This window comes from Sylvia atricapilla, chromosome 9 (genome assembly GCF_009819655.1).
Source record: "Sylvia atricapilla isolate bSylAtr1 chromosome 9, bSylAtr1.pri, whole genome shotgun sequence".
NCBI classification, from domain to species: Eukaryota; Metazoa; Chordata; class Aves; order Passeriformes; family Sylviidae; genus Sylvia; species Sylvia atricapilla.
This window is the reverse complement of record NC_089148.1, coordinates 23898207-23920958: the sequence shown is the minus strand read 5'-3', so window position 1 is coordinate 23920958 and position 22752 is coordinate 23898207. Positions and strand designations below refer to the sequence as shown.

The window sequence follows — 22752 nt, the reverse complement described above, 5'->3', positions numbered from 1 at the left end:
AAGTACAAAACCCTTTTGACATTATCATTTGGAGCAAAATAAGTACAGACCATTCTCCTGGGAGGACCTGGATTCTTTTCCAAACTCAGCCTCTTTCAGACTCTAAAATCAAAACAGATTGCCGGCAGAGCCCAGCCAAACCAACAGAAATGAGAACCTGGGACTTAATGAAATGAAGGTTGATTCAAGACAGGAAATTGAGTTGGTCAGATGTGTTGAAAATGATGGCACCTGAAACTACATTATGAAGCTTCGTATAAAACAATCCTTTCCTTCTCCAAGCCATCTGCAGATGTGTGGATTTGCAAAGGAACATGCCAGGATTTTGCAGAAAATGCACCAAAAGCAACACTTGTCTGCAAAGTCAAACCACAAAGATGGTACACGTCAGACACTGGCTGAGACAAAACCAGAAATATTTTGATCTCATATTTATGACCTGGGTCTGTTTGACTCTACCAGGTCAGTTACATTACCATTTTCTTCTTTAGCAGAAATTTCAGTCAGCCCACCCCACTGCTGCACTGTTCCCGTGGCCCAGAACAACTTCAGCACAATGGCAACTCGTGGTGCCAGCGCAGAGTGAGGCAGCCTCTCTTCCCCTCTCCCTCAGCAGCTGGCACCAACGCCAGAGAGGGCACCTCCCTGAACAAGGTGCTCATCAGAACATAGGTGCTTCCCAAAACAATCCTACTGACTGAAAATGAGGGGCCATCAAGTGGCGACATGGGTCACTGGTCCACATTCCAGGACTGCTGGGGAGACTCGTGCATTCCTCTCGGTGAGCCAAAAAGAACAAACTGTGCGAAAGTAGGATCCCTAGAAAAGACTGGAGAGCATAAGAAAAAGGCCAGGCAGGTTTTGAATTCATTTGGATGTGGATTAAACTTCCTATGGCATGCAGCCAACATTAGATTTAAATGTAAGGTGAATAGCAAGAAAACCACATGAGATAACCCATCAGTCTGAAAACAAATTTTAAAAGAGACAAGAAAATTTTGTTAGTAAACCTGACATTTTTTGAAGGAGAACAACATAACTAATAGCTGCAGTCAGTGCCAACAGGCATGTGTTAACAGGCAATACTGAAGTTAGTTTAAAAATTAAAAATATCCAGATTTTAATCAAAATAACAACATAATATGAGACACACAGTAAAGGTCCTCTATGCTCCAGAATCCCATTAAAATTAAAATAACTAACTAAATCTAACTGTGTTAGATTTTGCAAGGCTATACATGATCACTTGAACTCATGTAAAGTTCTTTAACCTACACAATGTTTTACCGCTATTGTTACTTTCTGGCATGGTCAAAATTGAATTTTACAACAACGCTTTACAGAACAAAAATCATGCAGGTTTTGTTTGCCAAATTTGCATCTCATTAAATGTTAAAAAGAAAAAAACCCCAAACAAATAAAACAGAAACAAAAGTAAATCTGCACTCATGGAGATTTACCATAGAACAGTAGGGTCTTTTATCTCTTCCAAACAACTGTAATGTACCTCTTTCCATGTGGCACGGCCTTGGTCAGTCTAGCTGCTAACCTGGGGTCAGAGAATACCAATATTCTGAAGATTACTTTTGCTTGTTCACCTTACACTGTCTAGTTTGGACTGAACTGGCCCATATCTAAACCTCCCAGGCTGTGTCATTCTCCTCTCCATAAGCATTTGCTTTCACAGAATGACAGATTATTCAGAGTTGGAAGGGATCTTCAAAGATCATCGAGTCCAATTCTTAATTGAAGAGCCCCATACAGGGATCAAACTTCATCACAAGTTCCCTTTTCCAGCAGCTGCCTGCCACCGCTGGTGGCACAAGTACTTCTACTCACAAACTGTGCTATCAGTGTGTGACTGGATAGCATAAACCAACCAGTCTCCTCACCAACACCGATAGCATCTAACCCTTGCTAAAAAATAGCATCCTATGCTATAAGTCTCATATACACTCATTTTCCCTTAAATGATACATACTGCAACTATACGTACACAGATTCTGTGTCTGCATCTATTTGCTTTTCAGCCACTGAATCCCAAATACATAGCCATACCAGGATCCTTTGCTAATTCAAAAACTTGCTTTGCTAATTCAAGGTCCCCTTGCAGTGAATGCTGAATGCCAGAAGGAACTTCAGACAAGACTCCCCACATATGGAATGACTTACAAGGCATACCTTAACACTGCGTCCAAATTCTTCCTTTGTCCCGAATCCAAATAATTGCTCCACTGCTACCTCTGCTGAAATCCATTCCCATCCCTGAAAACTTTTTCACGCGGTTTGGTGGTAGCCTTTTTTCCTTTCTTGTCCTCCAGAAAAAAACGTATGCAACAGAGTTATCTGCCTGTGATGCTCTGCCAACTCACGGCGTACATAAAGGTTTCACTTCTCACAAGGACAGGGGGAAATATGACTGTGAGCCTCCTAAACTCCCAAGAAGATTTCTACTGAGTTCTATGGTATCATTTCAGCCATACACCTTACTTTATATAAGATCTCAATTCTGGTTGAGATAAAAACCAGTATGGTTTATTATTACAGGGGTCGAAAAATTTAAATTGAAATTAAAAAAATGTAACAAACAATCCTCCATTGTTTATAAATAAACCCCAGAACTCCTCTCCAACCACAAGCAGCGGCAGCGGCGCCTCCTCTGCTCCGCTCCTACGCGGCAGCGGTCGGCCCGCACGCCCAGCTCCGAACTGCGCCTCGCCCCCCGCGCCCCGCCGACACCGAACCGCGCCCCGCGGCACGGAACCGGGCCCCGCCGACACCGAACCGGGCCCCGCGGCACCGAACCGCGCCCCGCCGACACCGAACCGGGCCCCGCCGACACCGAACCGGGCCCCGCGGCACCGAACCGCGCCCCGCCGACACCGAACCGCGCCCCGCCGGCATCGAACCGCGCCCCGCCGACACCGAACCGGGCCCCGCCGACACCGAACCGCGCCCCGCGGCACCGAACCGCGCCCCGCCGGCATCGAACCGCGCCCCGCCGACACCGAACCGCGCCCCGCCGACACCGAACCGCGCCCCGCGGCACCGAACCGGGCCCCGCGGCACCGAACCGGGCCCCGCGGCACCGAACCGGGCCCCGCCGGCACCGAACCGGGCCCCGCCGACACCGAACCGCGCCCCGCCGGCACCGAACCGCGCCCCGCCGGCACCGAACCGCGCCCCGCCGACACCGAACCGGGCCCCGCGGCACCGAACCGGGCCCCGCCGACACCGAACCGGGCCCCGCCGACACCGAACCGCGCCCCGCGGCACCGAACCGCGCCCCGCCGGCACCGAACCGGGCCCCGCGGCACCGAACCGCGCCCCGCCGACACCGAACCGCGCCCCGCCGACACCGAACCGCACCCCGCCGCACCGAACCGCCCCAGCACAGCCGGAGCCGCCCCCGCAACCGCGGCCGTCCCCGCTCCCGCCCCGCACAGCCCCGCGAACAGCCCGGCGCGGTGCAGACGCACTCCGGCTTATATCGAAATCTTTATTAGGACAATCCCCAAGAACTGTAAAACCGTGAAGTAACATCAAAATTAAGCACTTCCGTTATCAAAGATATTTAAACAATAGGACTCTATTTCTGCATAGCAGAAGCAACAGGATTTAGAGCTCATATCATCGTGCTCGTGTTAATTCGGTTTTGGCAAAACAATACAATCTTAAGATTCATATTAATGGAACAGTAACCTACCTTTCATTTCTTAAACATCAAAGAGCCATTTTTATGGTTGTAAAATTCGTTATTTGGGACAAATACATGTGGACATTTTGTAGCATAGAATAACAGACAATTTTAATATTAGTAGCACTAGTGTTACTTGAACATGAAGAAACACTCTATTTCTAACTGTTTACAGCGCAGTACAAATTACATATTACCCCAAAAATCATTGCCTGTATCAAAAGTTTAAAAATTTAGAACAATTTATAAAACGGTTCCAGAATAGGAAATTATCAGTCTTGAAATGAAGAAGGAACTTTATGCCTATAAACACGCAAATAGATGTATTACAGTAATATATATGTACTTTTTAGTTTTACTCCTTCTGTTGTAAGTAGCAAGAGCCCAGTTCTACCCACAGTTACACAGGTACAACACGCGTGACCATTGTAAACAGAAAGCAGAACAGGCCCTACTCAGAAGTCCACTATACCACAAATTAAAGCTATTTTAAAAATCTACTGTATAAAAATGGAACAGTCTTGCATTGTTTTCATTTATTTGCAACACTACTGTCATGTTTTCTTCCGGACTATACCATCAACTTTCATAATCTGCCAACAGCAACAGGGAAATGATGGGTGCTGCATCACACAGTGCAAACACCTCTGACATCCTTACTACAGTTCATTTTTTGTTAGTCAATTTGAAATAAAGCGTTGGTTTTCCTCTCTAGCCTTTTCTGTTCTGTAGTCTACATGGTATAGATGAATTTCAAAATGTAAGCCAGGTGAAGTAACAGCCAGTAAGGCACTTTGTCGGCAAGGACACAGCTGTCCAGGCTGAGCAACTGGTCAAAGGGAGACATTCTGGGTTACTCAAAAACAGTCAGTTGATTCTTCATAATCATTTCTCTGACAGCCCATTTGTGGAAGAACACTTACTGACTATTCCAGAATCAGCCTGACACTGCATCCACCACAATATTCTTTCCTGTTCTACAGCAGAACATGCAATCGTAAAATATTTCATTAAATACTAACATTTAAAAGAATATTCAGCACCCTTGGATCACCCAAGAATCATCTGCTGAATACCGTTTGGAAAAAACCCCAAAACCTCAGCAAAAGAAATGAGCCTATCTTCTTATTTCTGTGTTTTGTTTCCATGGTTTTTCGTTTGGTTGGGTTTTTTTGGTGTTTTTTGTTTGTTTGTTGTTTTTACAAAATTTGAAGGCTTGCTATTAAAACTTTGGTATAAAACATGTAAATGAAAGCCATTCAGTAATATCCTCTAGGGAGATACAATGAATCCAAACCAAGCTAAACAAACGTGATTACATGGATGTGATAGCAGGTGTTTTCTACTGTCTTGGTTTCTACATTCTGCTTGTTTGTAATCTTAAGAATGTTCTTTTTTTTCTACTCATGTAAAAGGGTCTTTCTTCAGATCCACCTGCTTTTCCACAGCTCCTCCCAGAGAGAAGGAGCCTGGCCTGACCCTGACTTGCCCCTGGCACGCAGCTCAGGAGCTGTCCCACGCCCTCCGTCCATCGGCGCCACAGGCACAGAACCAGCGCAGCTGGCGGCACCGTGGGCACTGTGTCACCAGCCCAGGGGGCTCAGCAGCAAAGCACATGGATATTTTACCGTGTTCAACTCTCTAAAGTAAAAAATGGAATTTTGAATTTCATACTAAACCAAGCAATGAAGTAAAAGTCCAAATCCATAAATGTCATTATTAGTACCTCCTCTGTGGCGCACATGTGCAGACTCTGGCCCACAGGATTAATTAGGAACCATTATAATAAGATGGTCTTGAAATATCTTAGGTGAATCTTTTCCAATCAAATATCTACATTAATTTTGACTTAGTAATTATTAGTAATTTATTTTTAGAAAGCCAATTTTAATATTAAATACTACTTACTGGATTTATTGATTACAAAATCTACATGGTATTGCTTTGTATTTTCACAGTTCTCATAATCACATCATAAGAAAATGGCTTTTAAATTTTCTTCTCAGAAATGATGATCAGTTACATTCTAAATACTTTCACAAAATAGTGAGAGGAGCAAATTTATACATTTTTTCCTGTATATAAATAATAATACAATTTAAAACTTTCACTTTTAGAAATTCCTTTAGTAAATGCATAGGTTTGTTACAAAAGTTTTATGATCAAATAACTGTATACTATTTCTACTATGTTTTATTCCTGGTAAACTCTGTGATTACATTCATATGATAAAAAAGCCAGCTATATTCAGAAATATGCTTTTTCAGTTGAGCTCCCAGTAAGACACTCAAGTCCAGTAGAAATATAGTTTATGTAATGCAGGTTCTTTAGCTGAAAATTAATCAGTATAATAAAAAAAAAAAATAAAAATAAAAAAAAAAAGTCTTTAGAACATGGATTGCTCTAAATGAGACCAACAGCTTCTTTAATCACAGAATGGTTACACATACCCCCAAAAGTTACTGACTTAATTCTCAGAAAGTATTAGAATCATGGGGGGGAGGGTTGAGGGAGTTGTGTAATCCATGTCATGCACCTAATGAGAAAGGAATGATGATGGTGATGATAATGATGATGATGGTAATGAAAAACTTCATCCCTCAGGAGTCCTTTTTTTTCCCCAAAGGATTCAGTCCTATCTGAAAGTCAAGTTTACTCTAGGGTATCTCAGGAGGATTTACCAAAATCTAAAGGTGCCTATAATCAATAGCTACATTTGAAACCATATGCCTTTATTATATATTATTTGAGTCCTACACTAAACCCCTCATTTTTGCTTCAGAGAAAAGGGCTCCAGAATCCACTGGACCACAGAGAAAGCTTACAAGGACACTCCCACCTGCACCTCAGGTCACTGAATTTCAAGATTTTACCATGTCCACGACTGCAAGCATGTGGATGGTGGTCACTTGTGCATCAACACAACCTCACACCCACAGCAAGAAGGACAGTATTACTGCCTTTGCAGTGATCACAGTCATCACAAACCAGAGCTGTAAGTTAGAGAGCAAAATCCCATTGTGATGTGGATGGTCAGTAAATTTTCCCCAGAAACTTGCCTTCAAATAATCTGGAAGAGAATTTGCATTTCTTTTTGTGACACAAACAGACTTCTAAGGTTAGAGAAGTATTTCTAAGTGTTAAACTCCTGTCACAGAACTGGCAAATGTATAGCACATGCTACTCCTGGAAAGTGGACAGTACTGGAATAACTTCAGTACACTGGAATTCATGAAAACTAGGGACAGGCCTCAGTATGGCTGGGTCCTTGGCTCCTCCAGGAGACTAATAAATTAAAATCTTTTTAGCTCATTCTTGGCACTAACAGACTTGAGAAACTCTCCAGTGTTAAGACTTCCCATCAGCACAGCTATTACTTAATGCCAGTGACAGTTCCACTACTGCGAAGGTCATAAACCACACCAAATGTTAATGTGCTTTCTACCAATAGGTGTATTAATGACTTTGTACTAATGACTGGGCAAATTTAAGAATCAAAAAGCAAACGAAATCTTTCAGAGCATCTCACAGTAGTTGAATCATTCATCCTGTACCATGAGAAGACTTGAATTCAGTGTCCTAGTATACCTTACAGTGTGAGCCACTGGGAGCATGGACACATGCAGGAAGTGCAGCCCTGGCCCTCTGCACCCACACAGTCATTCCAATGGCTTGGTAGGAGCCCTTCTAAGCTAGGCAGAGGCAATGGAACTCCTTGTGCACACACAGAGAGCAAAGACCTTCTTTCAAATAAGAAAAAAAAAAAAAAAAAAAAAAGAATGCATTTAGCTTTCCGTTCAGTGAAGCTCAACCTCCTTGTAACACAGAACACAATCAGAGACTTGTCAAGGATAGGGGGATATTAACACATGTGCATCTCTCTTAGACATCAGCTAAAAGTTATACATTCACCATCTTGTACCAGATGGAACCTCATTTGTGTGAACCACAAATCACTTCAGCTGCAGTGGAACTTTCTCTCAGTTATATCATCTTTTAAGCACAACTCCCAGAAAATTTCACTTTAAGCACTATCAACTAAAGTCTTTTCTAACTACCTTCTTTGGGACCTGCAGGGTACCATCATGTCTTAAAAGATGCAGTTGTGGATGTGATTAAAATATCACTACATTTTTCAGTGTAGGGAATCATTAATGCATGTATAATCACAGTTTAAATAGCTGTGAACCAGCTTTTACAAAAAAATACAATCATAGCACCATATTTACAAATTTAGTACCATCTCCTCGTTAACTAGAATCTCAAACTATCTTTTTTATGGCTAATTAGGTTATATGTTAGTGCTTTCAAAAAATTGCCTGAATTTCTTTTACAAATATACACTTATAAGAAGAAACATTATCAAAACTGCTGTCATCTAAGGCAGCAACTTGTATTACAAAAGTTATTAAAACATCATCATACCCTTATAAAAGTTTCAAATTTACATTTTACTTTTCATAGGCACTCTATAAACTAAAATGTGGCCTTGTTTTCACAGCTGTTAGTTTAAGCATTTAAAGTAGTTAAATGTTACCAATTTTGCTCTTTTTTTATATATAAGCAAAAGGAAAAAAGAATCACCCATTAACCAGAAGCATCATTTACAGTTTTTACTTTTGCCTACTTTATACATGTTTTGCTTAAAAGTGACACTTTCTGATGTTGAGGTTTAGTGTTCATTGTCCCACTGCCTTCTTAGGGCTTAGTTTCTTCTTCCCTAGAATTCGGTGGAGGCTAGCTGACATGAAGTAGGGTTTTGCTGTAGATCCATCATTTCTTTCCAGGTCTTCACCTGAATTTACACAGCAAAACCAGTCAAAAAAGGAAGCAGCAGTACAACCACACACAGAGACACAAACAGAATTGAAACAAGGAGAGAGCAAAAGACCCAACATTAAAAGAAACTCAATCAAAGTAATTTAGCTTTATTATTAAGTTGATGGAGGACATTATAAAATTTCTGTTTTCTTAGACCAAAAGAGGTTTTACATGATGCAGAGACACAAACATCTTGCCATTTTTAAATGATAGCGATATATCCTTTTTATTCTCCAGATCTTTGTTTTGGCAGTATAGGTAGAAATTTTCAGAAACTCTTATTTTTTCACCGAACCCTAGCATTTTTGAAAATCTCTTTTTAGAAAATGTGTCACAAAGACAGCCATGGAGTTAAGCACTTTCTAAAACTGGACCATTTTTCACTGCCTGAGATAAAGTTCATTTGAAAATTTGTTGCTGTGAATAAATAGTATTCTATTTGATCTATTGTTCATTACTTAATAGGAGCATGGAAAGCAGAACAGAATACGAATTTAAAACAACAAGGCAGACATTACTTTTTATCCTACAGAAGGTCATGATTAAATCACTGGTCAGGGTTCAGCTCAGTTGATGCCATGCAGCAGTGACAGAGTAGTGAACAATTACACACCAATGGGCAATGGGAGGGAGCGTCACTGGAGCACAGTCACTGTGACTGCAACCCTGCAGAGGCAGACAGTTGGATCTGCAGAGCCAAAACAGGAGTCTGAGTTGTAAGGAATGACCAAAGAAGCTAGAGGAGGCAAATCTTAATACATCTCCACGTCAATATATACCATGTGTCTCTGGAATAAGCTAAAAAGAGAATCTTTTAGTTTTTGAGTGCACCAACAAACTTGCTATAATCCATTTCATTCTAAATAACCAAATAAATAAATAACAGTAGTAATTTATTTAGTTAGTTGTGGTTCAGCTTATATTTTTGAGTGCTATTAGTGCTATGTCTGCCGGTGTTCAAAGTTCATAACATGAGAGAAATAGAATGTAGTTCTCAACTAGATACCAATTTTGAGTTTTCTAACTGATCTTGTTCCTGTCACTCTTTGGAAATGCAGTTTTTCAGAATCCCTGCTAACCTAGTTTCTAGGCAAGCAAAGTTAAAGTGAGTGTTTAAAGATTCAGTATTACCATGTTTACCTCACTTCAGTAATCCATAGTGCATATTTAGGAAAGATCAAGCCTATGACTATTTCCCTTAGTATTATAAAATAATTTGCAAATTGCAAGAACAATCAATACTATGTAACTAAATTCTACTTGGACCTACCACAATGGATTTCATTATAGAAAAATACAGCACATGGAAGGTACTACATGCTAAGGATGTCTGCTTCTTATAATCATATCCCAATTCATGACCAACAGATTTCTTTTGTGATTTTAGTACTCTCTGACTGGACAGCCTTTGACAGGGCCCATGATTATTTGCTATCGGGAGTCCAAGGAACAGCTAGTTTTAAGTGGTATTTCACAGAATCTTTGAGGTAATTCAGCATAATACTTTGTCCAGGGTTATTAAACCGAAAACAAAGTACCACCTATATACCAAAGAATATGTTCGTTATTGTCAAGATGCTTAAGCAAATCAGTACTGTACAGGGCTCTTCACAAAGCACCCAGAAGCAAACTTAATGAAATTTAAGGAACATCTGAAAAACAAAAGTCAGATATTTCCATAAACCATTAAGCTACCTTACACTTCTTAAAGTAATTAAATTTGAATACTAGAACATGGAAGAATGTATCACAGAGCCCATATGAAAAGAAGATGCTGCTAATTTTTCATACATTTTGCTAGTATGTCACCAGACCTCTGTAAGGAATGGATAAGGTGATTTTCTACTCCTCTTTCCATGACTTGCAGGTATTACTAAAAGGAAACATAGTACTTACAAAAGCAGAGGAAAAGCGTGTCAACACACATTGCATAGACGCTGAAGAACCCGTGTGCAACTAGGTAGGAGCCAATGATGACCGTCTACAAAAAAACAAACCACAATAAACCCCCAAATTTCTTTTGGAACCACTGTGGTAGTGTTAACACAAGTCAGAAGCCTAATCTGCTAAGCAAATTTAGAAGAATTTCATGTCAGTTCTGTATTCCTACCAAAGGCTAGTACTTCTGTGGACAGGGATTGCAGGTTCAAGACACTGCACTCTAACATGTCGTAGCTTCTAGTTTTCCAGCTGGAAATAGTTCCAAGCAGGAAGTATTTCAACCTCTGAGGAGAATATATGCCAAGAATATTCTGAACTCCTTCAAGAACCGCTCAGCCTAGCGATGTTCTGAAGTTTAAGTGGGGAGCCTACAAAAGGAGAAAGAGATGTATTGCAAGTCCCTTCCATTAGAAGCCATACTGTCATCAGTATTGTCTCACTGTCTAGGAAATCTGAGGAGATGTGAAACCTAATTTTTCTGAAGATTCAGAACCACTGCAGTTCCACTTCTGCCTAAAGGATCCCAAGGACTGGAGTGCAGCAGCCCAGTCCTCACTTGGGTGGATACTATGCCACTGAGATGCTGACCAAAGAAGCTGTTTCCAGACCATGGCCTGAGTAGTCTGAGCACCTCACACTGCCCCAAGCATTCAGGAGATTAAATGGTTGCCTTACCAACAATGGTACCCAGTAGTAATTTAGCATTGGCACTTCCTGTGCAAAGACTGGTATTCTCTGTGTGAAGAAAAAGAATGCAAGAACACCTGCAAGAAGCACAGGCAATTAGTGATTCCCATGCTAGCTCTGATTTCCCAGGATCTAAAGAATGGATAAGACGGACAACAGATCCAAAGCTGGTTTCAAAAAAAGTTTGTAAACAATACATTCTTCAATACTAATTATCTAACAGAAGAGATACGTAAATTAATCAATTACCATAAAGATATTAATGGATCCAGAAAGACTTTAGTGAGTTGTTTTGTTTCACCATTCTACTGAGTTTAACAGCAACATTAATAAATACTGTAATTCCACAGTGATTTTACATCAGCTATTGGTATTTGCTTTACTTTTGATTAAAATATAATTAATTAGTTAACTTTGAAAGTATACAGAATGCAAAATATGGTTACTTGTAAAATAGCTTTTGAAACTGCTGTGACAATTTGGAAAAACCACAACAGAACACTGCCAACCTGAATTTCTGAAAGTGCTTCATTAAAAAAATAGAAAAACACTTTTCTGTCACATAAAATCATGAATAATCTACTTGATGTTTACTGATAACAAAGAAAATCCTATAAGGATGCTAGAAATACTCTATTTCTTTTACTATAGTTTATAGCTATAATGGGCTGAATACAGCAGAGCTTCAGATCCATTCCTGCAGACCTGTACCACCACATCTTGTAGGCAGTTGTCTGTTACCAGGTGAATCTCATTTGAAGTTTCGTTCAGTTCTTACAAAAGGAGAACTGACTGTGGCTGACTTATTGGACGCGAATTTTGTTTGATTCAACTATGATGCTGTGGCTGCAGAAGTCCTTGCTCCAGCCACACATGAGAGCTGTAAAAGCAATTATGGAAAAGACACTGTCAAAGCAAACCAGGTGCTCAGCAGGGGGGAGGGGGAAAGGGGGAGAAAAAAGGTTTTCGTTCAGTCTAGCAAATCCTAGAAAAACAGAAGCAGATTTCCAAATGGTCTGACCAATGAGAACCTCCAGCTGCTAACTAAGCATTTATCAATATGGCAGGCATGCTTGTGGGTACCAGAAAATAGAGAATACAATTTAGAAAAAAACACAACCAGCTTACCTACACCACCAGCAACAAGGATTTTCCCCAGAAATAGAAGGAAGTCTGTAACTTTGTCCAGAACTGCAACCCTGTTTAGCAAAGGACAAATGATACATAATCATCACAAACCAGACATTTGTATTCTTTCTCCTTAAATCTATGGATAAATGCAAAACATGACCAGAAGCTGTACAGGACTGACATGAAGACTGTTTATTGCTCAAGTTGGTTTAAAAAAAAAATCAACCAACCAAAACTTCAAAATATTTTTATTTCAGCCTTACTTCTATGGGCACAGATAAGCCAGGCCAGAATAGGGGAAGTACACATCAAAACAAAAAGCAGTATTTATGTAGATTGCTGGTAGGCTTCCTTTTCACTTGGTCCTATCTGGCCATCTTTCATGACCCCAAATCTACTATTTTAAGATATCATGGTACAACTCCAAAGGCAGGAGATCTCAAAGCAGGAAGATAATCACAGATGAAAGAAGGTAGACAGAAAAGCTGACACCAAAGCACAGGGAGTTTCTGCTCAATGTTCTGCCAGTCTGTCCAATCAGAAACTGCAGACATATAATGGAATGAAAAACGAACTTTGTATCATCAACCTCTTGACAGCACTGAGGGTCATAGTACCATTATGGATATGGTAATATTCAGTACTGACTGCTGCAAAAAAATAAACGTTAAGAACTACTAAAGAGACAAATCATCATTAAACTCTCAGAATTCAGATTTAGCAAAATACACAAGAGAAAAACATCTTTATTTGAAACAACAGAATTATATGTCTATTGTTCTTACTGATTGAGAGCAAAATCATAAAGGGCAGAGAGGTGATATTCCGTAAGGAAATAAAGGCAGCTTCTCTTTTCTATTGCACAGGCATTACTCAGTATGGACATCACTGTCCTGATATTATGGCAGGGTAACACAGTAAAAGTATTCCATCTCCCAACTCCAATCCTTTCCTCTTCTTTCTTAAGCATCATTTCCACTTTCCACTTTCTTCTTTCAGCCTTCCCCTCCATTTCTCTCCTCCTCCCAGTCCTTCACTTAATGCTTTAAACCACCTAACCAGTTTTACCGTGTCTCTTGCTTGGTAATTAGATTGTGTGCTATTGCATCAATATGGCCTGCTCCTAAGTTATTCTCCCATTATTTTCTGATCTTACAGTAGCAAAGGAGGAGCCAGGAGCAATGAAGGAAAGTAATGATGAGAATAGGGAGTCTGGCAACATGCTTGGTAGTGAAGAAAACAGCCAGGAAATTTCCAAGCATCAGAGGAGATCTGGTTGTTAAAGACAGAAAGTACTCTTTTCGAAAAGAAAGTATCCTGTCTTCTTTACTTCCACTCTCCAATACCTCATAAGATTTCTGAATTAATCTGAAAACTTAGGTTTTTCTGCTTTCCCTTTCTCAGACCAAGTGGACCAAAGCTCAAAAAACAAACATGGCAGATTATGAGCACCCCATTCTCATGTATCTGCAGGTCTCCTCTCACCAACTCCACTTGTTTCTTGGAGGCATTGTTACAATGTACTGGATACTTAGGAATTTAAAGGACCAATCACAACAAAACCATGAGATTACATCAACTCTGCATAGATTACTGTACTGTAACAGCCTGCTGTTACACATTGAGTGTAACAGGTATGAGGACAGAAGCAGCACTCAGTATTTGGAGATATGGAAGAGGAAAGAATTGTGCCCACAGAGTGTAATAGCAGGAACTCCTGACATTTCCAAGGACTGGGAGATAGTCCCTTACCTCACCACATTGCGCATGAGCAAAAAGAATGCTTCCTTTGCCGAGGTGCAGAAGTTCTTACCATATATGGCAATCTGCAAAATAATAATAGCTGTTAAGTATTTTAAATTATGAGGATATCTCCTCGTATGCAAGGATCTATCTGCATGTAATGCATAGTTCTCCCTAATATGTGGCCTTGAAACTCAGATGAACATAAAACACTTTCCTCAGTCCCCTGCTACTTCTCAATGCTTCCCATCAGGCTGGGACAGAATACTACTCCCCTTCAAATCACCTGGTGATGAGCATGCCACCTCTTGTGATCTCATAGGTAGTAGACTCAGTACTTAGTTTGCCAAGCAAAGCAAAAAAGGTACTAGTTGACGGATTCTTCTCCCTTTGCTAGTTACCTACACTAGATTTATAGTCAGTGGAAAAGAATAGGCACTTGTAGAGCTGATCTCTGTAGTTATCTCCTTGGACCTGATGCTGCTTTCCCTGAAGAAGAAATCAGCATAAAGTAAAGCAGCTAAAGTTATTCAGGAACAAAACCACTTCTTCCTGGAATAGTCTCCACCAGGGTAAGATATACTAGAACAGCTCTCAGCTCAGTTTATGACCTGTAAAGAAGATTGTCGAAAACAACACTTCCTCTTCAAGACGGCAATAATTTGACACATCAATTGCATCAATACAGTTTGTAATGGCCCCACTAGAGCCATCTCCTTTGAGAAAAGAAGTCTGCAACTGTACCATTCAAATTGAACAAACTGAAATTGTTCCAAGCCAGAACATCCTAGGCTAAAATCTGTGTATGTTACTTTATTAGTGAGGATTTCAAACTTCTCTTATCTGGAAGCTACAAATGCTTATTTGAGAGAAGTATCACTGCTGCTGCTAGTAGAATTTGTGCTTTTAACTTCCAGGTGGAAATACAATTATCACATGCCTTCTGACCTTCTTATTCAAATATTGCCTCCAAACAGAAATGTCATCAACATGCAATATGAAGCAAGCTAATATTCCTGTTGAAATCAGGATATCAATTATTGAATTACAGGGGGAGTTAACCAGTAATTCCATCCCTTCCCACTTATTTTTGGGGTGAGGGTGATGGACAAAAACAGGAGAAAAAAAGAGGCTGAAATTAGAAGGAAAAAAAAAATCTTAATTTTTTGACAGTAGAACCACATGCATGTACTGAAAACTCCCATAAATCCCATTATTTATTCAGCAGATCCGAGTACTGCTGGCTTCTGATCAACTAGTAGTGTCTAGGATATTTTAGTGTCCTAGATAGGGGAAACCACATCAGACATGTCACATACCATGATGTAGGCATTTCTGTTTATAAATTTTAAGAATTTTTCCAAACACCAGAAACAGCACTTGAGGCAGCAGAGTAGGAATCTAGTGAAGGAGTTCTGAGTACCTGAAAAGAGCAGGAGAGAGTACATCATACACAGAACACATGAACAGTCTTCAGAATGTAGAAAACCATTCAGAAGATCTTAAATTGTGACATTATTTCTTTATTTCTAGGTATGGGCTCTCTCTCTCAACCAAATTTAACTCATTAGCTTATATCCATAACTTTAACTCATATCCAATCTGAACTTTGCATTAGGTTCCCAAGAACATAGACTCAGTTTGAGTAAATGAACACAAATTTACTGGCTTCAAAAGAAACTACAATGGATAATACGGAATTAGTCTCTTTTCCTTGCTAAAGAAAGCTTGGGAAAGTGAGGAAGTAATTTAGCAAGGAAGGTCTTAACAACTTAGGGCAGATTTATTTATCTCACCTTTCAGTTTGTGATCCAAGTACTCCAGTATTACTCTAATAAGCTGGACAATTGCAAGAATTAAGGCTCCAAATGCCAGCGAACCTGTATGGTATCTAAAAACAAAATATTTTACTGTTACATCACATGTGACTGTGTGCATGGATATATGTATGCATATGTGTATGTATAAACAAAGTCAGAAGTGAAGGAAAGAAGGTCTATTAATGGGAATTACATAAGACTAATGAACCTTCATCCCAATCTACCACAGAGGAACAGGATGAAGCCATTGGTGCACTGGTGTATGTGTGAGTGCTGCATCCGTCTCTCAATCTGTGTACATGTGTTGTATACATGTATTTCGTGTGTGTGTCTACTGGGAGTACCCACTTAGCATTACAGTTGGTTGGACCTAGGGGTGGGGAGCCACAGCAGCCTTGGTGTTGTAGGGGTACAGGATTCAGCCTTCCCCTAGTAACTACATCTTCCCAGTTGTGCTGGTTGGACGGACTACAGTTAGCTTCTTTCATAGTAGCTTGTGCTGTGCTATGTTTTGGATTTTTGACCAGGACAGTTACAATAGCTCACCCATGTTTTAGCCACTGTTGAAAGCACTTGCACAGCACCAAGGACTGCTCTGCTCCTCACCCTGCCCCACTGGTAAGCAGGTTGGGGGTGCATGAGGAGCGGGGAGGGGACATTGCCAGGATAGCTGATGTCAAACGTCCCCAGGGATACCTCACACCATACTGTGTTGTGCTCAGCAGTAACAGCTGGTGGAAGGAGGGCTAAGAGGGGAGCATTTGGAGTTATGGAGTTTGTCTTTCCCAGACACTGTGATACATAAAGAAGCTGTACTGAGGATGCCTGAACATATGCCTGCCTGTGGGAAGTGGGGAATGAATTCCTTGCTTTGCTTTGCTTTGTTTGTGCATGCAGCTTTCTTTCACCTATTAAATGGTCTTCAACTCAGCCAATGTGCTTTCACATTTTCACCCTTCAGATTCTCTCCTCCATCCCACTGTTGGGGAGCAAGCAGGTGGCTGTGGGGGGCTTGACTGCCAACAACATTAAACCACAATGCTGACTAATCATTTTCTTATGATATTCTAGGACTGGCTTCCCTAGATGTAAAAAGAGCACTTGTCAGATACATGGCAAGGCTCACTTCCAGCTCCACAGTCTTACCGTATTGCTCGTCCAAACGAAGAGAAGAGTGGCCACAGTGGAATATCAGCTGGTTTTCGATAGGCCCAATAGTAAGAGGCAAAGGCACCAGCAAGGGTACATTGACCCAGTGCAATTGCAAAGTTCACCAGCCAGAGAAAGACAAAGGCATTGACTAACTGGAAGATGAAGATGTACTTATGGTACAGGCTTTCTCCTCCATAAAAAGCAAAAGTACACTGAGCACCTGGGCACAATTTAGTCACATTGGTTGTGTTAAAAGTCTAAATAGAAAGAAAAATAAACAACACAATCATAAGCAATGAGTTCGATGTACATAGCCTCTGAAGTTTAGAAGGTTAATACAAATAACATAACTCTGCTTGATGTTTAATTAGCTCATTCAAAACTGCAACACTATGTAACCTGTTTCAATATTTGAGGATTCATATCTAGGACTTACACAGTCTTATGCAAAGACTTAACTTTGAACTACAAGACTTAACTTTGAACTACATATTGTCAAACATTGTTCACCACATCCCTGAAACTTGAATAAGTGTAATTGACTTTCAGGAATCTAGTTTTAAGATACTAGATAAATGCTTTCTTAAAGAAAATCTGCTGAATTAAAAAAAAAAAAACTTGAAAACTAGGGGCCAAATCAGATGTTCAGGTAAATCACCATGGTTAAAATGAAAAACTAAGTGATACCATTTAATAGATACTGTGGATGTGGTCACAACTTAGCTTATGTATCTCAGACCATTAAAAAAGGAGTAATCTTTACATCAAATTACTTTTCCCTATTTCTAGTGTTCATGTATTTGCTTGGTTTGGACATGAAACTAAACCAGAAAAATTCTAATTCCTTTCTTTTGTAGTGTTTAGACATGAGCATGGTGTGCATCACCACTGCAATACAGTGAAATTTAATGCATCACTTTCTGCTCATTTTCTCTTGTCCCACTGCTGGGCCCCTGGAGCAGAGCCTGGTTCATGCTCTGCTCCCTTCCCGCAGACAGGGACACCCAGGGCTGAGGGCCCCTCTCAGCTGGGGCTCCTCTCCAGGCTGAACAGCCTCAGCCTTTCTTGGGCATGGAGACGCTCCAGGCTCTTCCTCAGCTCTGCAGTCTCTGCTGGCTCCACTCCAGGAGCTCCATGTTCCTCTTGTCCTGATGAGCCCAGAGCAGGACACAGCACTCCAGATGTGCTTCACAGGACTGAGCAGAGGGGCAGGATCACATCCCTGACCTGCTGGAAATGCTCTTCTTGAAGCACCTCTTGGCCTCCAGCACAAACTGCTGGCTCTGGGACAGCTTGCTGTCCCCTAGGATCCCCAGGTCCTTCTCCTCGGAGTTGTCCTCCAGGAGGTCACCTGCAGCCTGCACTGGTGCATAGGGTTATTTTTCCCCTGGTGCATAACATTTGATAAACATTTCTAGTTTTTAAAGAACTCTCAGACACAAATCCACAGACAAGTAAAAACATTTGACTGAAGGCAAAATTAAAAAAAAAAAAACAGGGCAAAAATTTTTGGAGCTTCATAAAGGTAATTACTGCGCCAGAAGAAGCTAAGCCTCTGCTTCAAATCATGGCTAGTCCCTGAGCAAGTTTGAGGTGCAGCTTTCAAAGGTTACCACTGCCTTTGGAAGACCAAAAATTAGACTCCTCACAAATTCAAGAACATCTTCCCAATAAAATTTTATTTCTACCTTTTCCTTTCTCACTGTGTAAATTAGAATGTTAACATTTACAGGACAGTTTAGTAGAAAACCTAGTTTATGTCTGTAAAACAAAAAACGGTTACCTGAACATTAGCTAATATTTTCAGATTTAACATAGGGACTCACTACTTAAAATATGCACATTTTTTACTAGCAGTGCATTTAATAGTGATTAAGAAATGCAATTAGTATAGCTCTCACTATAGGTAAATATTTGTTACACTTACCTCCGGGTCACAAGTTAGGTTTGCATACTTGCACAGTGTTTGATTAGCCATTACTTTATACACAGGTTCTCCTGATGTGGCCAGAAAACTGAATGAAATATTTTAAGGAGGAATCACAGAACTGTGGCTTTTGAGCAACTTCGGGTTCAGCAGTGGGTAACCACTAGCTCTAAAGAACTTCTGTAGATACCAGAAAAACTGCTCTTGCCCTGCAGAGGTCTGAAGGGTTGACAGACAAGACCAAGTACTTTTATTACTGAGAGAACTAAGGCAAACTCATACCTGGAGCTGTAATAAAACCCCTGACCAGAATGGGCAGGCGGGGCATAACCTTGAAAATTGCCCCCATCTCTCCTCCACGTCTATCTTTGACAAGGCAGACTATGCAGTAGTTCTTGTATTTTGGCAGAAGTAGATACAGGGCATAAGGATGAATTAATACTCCCTTAATAGCAACAACTCACCCTCTCTGCATATGAAATAACAGCTGGATTTTAATTTTCAGTTTTCCCCTTTTTTAATCCTTATCAAACCCTTGCTATTCAGGAACAAACAGTGGTTGCTGTTAGGCAATTCAGAGCAGACAGTGCACTGTATATTCTCTCACTCCTTTCTCATATTTTTCTGAACAAAACACACAGAGAACCCACTCCATCTCCAGATAACTAAGAAGCCATTAACACCGGGCCTATGGAGCACACAGCACAATAAAGACCATATTCACTCCTCACTGAGGGCCCTTTTCACCTCTAGAGTCAACCTTATGCAGCACACAAGGCTTTGTATGATCCCCTTGCCTTGGGCTGAATTTTAGTCCAATATTTTTAAATTCAAATAAAATCACTGTCTGATTTGTACATCATATGTAGATGTGCCATGCAGAAGACCACACCAGAAGAATAAGTGCTAAGTGATCAAACAGCCCTCTTAATATTGGTTTAATTATCATGAAATAGCAGAAAATTATCTAGTCCTGCAGACCAGAAGACTTGCCCCAGACACAGACAGAAGGATACACAGCTGTCACAGCCCAGTAGGAAATACAAATTGCAATGAGTAAGAAGGTGACGATTGGGTAGAATAGTGTAGACATTATATAGCCAATTGCCCTATAAAAGAAACAAAATATATCAATAAGCTACAACAATTCCAGAAACAAGCTTTTTATCAGTCCTCTTCTAGCAATTTTACTTTGAGAACCTTGCTGACACTCATAGCATAATCTAGTACTGGGATCTCAGAGTACTGCAGGAATTTTTTTCTTATGTCTTCAAACCTTGACTTTGTCATTTCTACCACTCCACTTCTATCAATGGTACTACAGTGAACTTTATCAAATTGACATGTTCCAGCATGTCTTCTACTTTTTCCTTCTTCATAACTGCTTCAGAGATCCATCTCTTTCTAGGCCATTAACTGATTTCCCATGCCATCTTCTTGCCGACTGCTGCAGACATTACCCTTTATGTCCTTATCCCACTCTGCTCATCCTATGTTCTTCTTTCACTCTTACAGACCTGAAATGACCTTGCTCTGTTTTGTATTTGACAACTCTGTTCCCAGCAACTTCCCTGTGTTAAGTGCTAGCTATTCAGGGGCAGAGACAGTCAACTTGCCTTTGCAATGCCAGGACAGACTGACACCTTCCTGTGACTATGTGACTTTCCTTGCACAGGCTGTTGGTAAGTTGTGCTCACCTATGACTACTGGAAGGCAAAATGAATAATTGCCTTTTCCTGTTGACAGCTTAGAGAGCTTCTTTTAATACCAAGGCATACATAGACTGATATTCTACTGCTAATTGCTGTGGCTAGAATGTGGCTAGTGAGCAGGAACTTGAGCATTCTAGTCCCTACCCTGCAGGGGGCTCATTCTCTGTAAGTGGGAGTTGATACTAGCCCTCTCAGTAAACCTGCTGCCATCCTAGAAATGAACACCTCCAGCTGGATATCTCACTGGACATCAACTCGGAAAGCATGTGCTTTGTTCACTGAAACTTACAGGTTGACTCTGTTCATCATAAGCCTTTTTGTCGAGTATTATTTCCTAAAGTATTTCTCCTAAGACTTAGGGCACTTCTGATGCTATTTGTTTTATTTGTTTTATAGGATGCAGTTTCCAGAATGCAAAAAGAGAAAAATTTACTCAGTTTCTAAAGGTAAAGTACTAAATGCTGGGGGGAATGCAAGGAAACTGTGCAATCCAGAGGTTATGAGCAAAACATCAATTTTTGAGCCCAGAGACAAAAAAGTCCATTACGAATCATACTGGAGGACACAGCCTTATACTGTCTGAGAAATAATCACAACGAATTAGCTGTGTTCAGCAGTTATTGGTAGGCCTCTTAGTTACCATTAAGACCATGGCCTATTGTTCCAAAACACTGATTAACTACTGTTGTTTCTAATTATGGATTTCAAGTCAATTATTTGCATTATAACTGTAATATTTTTGAAAATGTAGCTAAAAGGTATTGAAAAATATAATTTGATTTCCAGTCATTAGCACTTCACATTTTATCTTCCTAAATACAGGACATGGTCTGTTACATTTACAGTAATTACACATACAGTGTTTCATCTCATCCATTATGCATGAGAGCAAAAAGTTCACCTTCAAGTGACCTTTCTATGCTGCTGGAAAACTACAGAATGTTATTACAAATCAGCAAGAAGTTTATGAACTTTCTAAAATCCTTCCACCATCAAGGTTGTGAACAAAGGTTTTGAAGAATGTTAAAAAGTGTTCCTGGATTTTAATGAACAGGAATTTAAGAGTATAATTTAGTGCTGTCTAAAATAATTGCTATGCTCTAATTGCACAGCATAAGACAGAAAACAGATACCTGGCTAAATGCAGAACTTCGGTATACCTTAGTCCCATGACAAAAATCCCAAGTCCTGATTCCGGAGAACCACGGTGCAATAGAGATGGCAGAAAACCACAAGCAAGTGCATATAGATGAACTTGGAGCTAACTATGTGCTCTGAGAACACAGCCTTGTGTTCAGGGCCTATGAGACCAGAACCTATGTGCAATGAAACCCAAGGGTCTGATGTTTTAAGTTAGTCAGTTTTAAGTCCATTTATCCTTTGTAACATTCCCATTAAAAAACAAAACAAACCAACCAACCAAAACAAACAAACAAAAACCCTCAATCAACCAAAAATACCAACCAAACAAGCAAAATACCACCACTAAGTGTTTGCACTGTGTAAAACAGGAACTACTGTGAACAAAGTCTAACGCAGATTTTAGGAAACACACAATGAAGAGGTCCCTTGGTTCCAAAACTCTCATATCCTGCTCTGCTCTCTTCTTTACTCAGAGCTAAAAAGAAGTATCTTAGACTGCACCCTTTTGTAATGTCTGGTCACAGAAGTCTCCTTTTCTCTCTGCAGATTTATGTCTGTCCACACAGAAGTTTGATCAGAGCCAGTAGAATCTCCTAGTCTGTCCTAAATAGAAGCCACAGCCAAAACAGCATCACTCCTCTACCACTAGTATATGACTCCAGAGACAATCCAATGACAGAGCAAAGTAGGTCCCAGTCTCCTATGAACAGTATACCACACTTGGCTTTTCTGTTGAGACACCTTCTTTGCACTAAGGATAATGTGGTAGCATCAACAGTGTATGTATTCTTAAGGCAGGAAGTGGAGTGATAAGAAATGCCTTACTTTAAAAGAGAAAGGTCTATTAAGTACAACCTCATTAAAAGGTAACTGGCATTCCTTGAATTCCTTGTTGAATGTGTCTGGTTCAACAAATGCAGTGCTGTATTTTAAACCCAAATTTTCTGCCCTTGGTGGTGCAAGACTGAGTTCAAGAAG

The 22752-nt window shown here is 40.4% G+C and overlaps 1 protein-coding gene across 1 annotated transcript in view; it reads right to left on the bottom strand.

Moving 5' to 3' along the window:
* Positions 1-8295: 8295 nt before the first annotated feature.
* SLC44A5 (solute carrier family 44 member 5) overlaps positions 8296-22752 on the bottom strand; it is a 61106-nt gene continuing 46649 nt past the window's right edge. The window contains exons 13-22 of the mRNA XM_066325293.1: positions 19936-20028; positions 18920-19007; positions 16987-17249; positions 15817-15911; positions 15340-15443; positions 14030-14103; positions 12275-12345; positions 11135-11223; positions 10415-10499; positions 8296-8492 (exon numbers count right to left, since the gene is read on the bottom strand). Of these exons, the coding sequence (XP_066181390.1) occupies positions 8377-8492; positions 10415-10499; positions 11135-11223; positions 12275-12345; positions 14030-14103; positions 15340-15443; positions 15817-15911; positions 16987-17249; positions 18920-19007; positions 19936-20028 (1078 nt within the window). The 3' untranslated portion in view covers positions 8296-8376. The remainder of the gene's footprint in view (positions 8493-10414; positions 10500-11134; positions 11224-12274; positions 12346-14029; positions 14104-15339; positions 15444-15816; positions 15912-16986; positions 17250-18919; positions 19008-19935; positions 20029-22752) is intronic.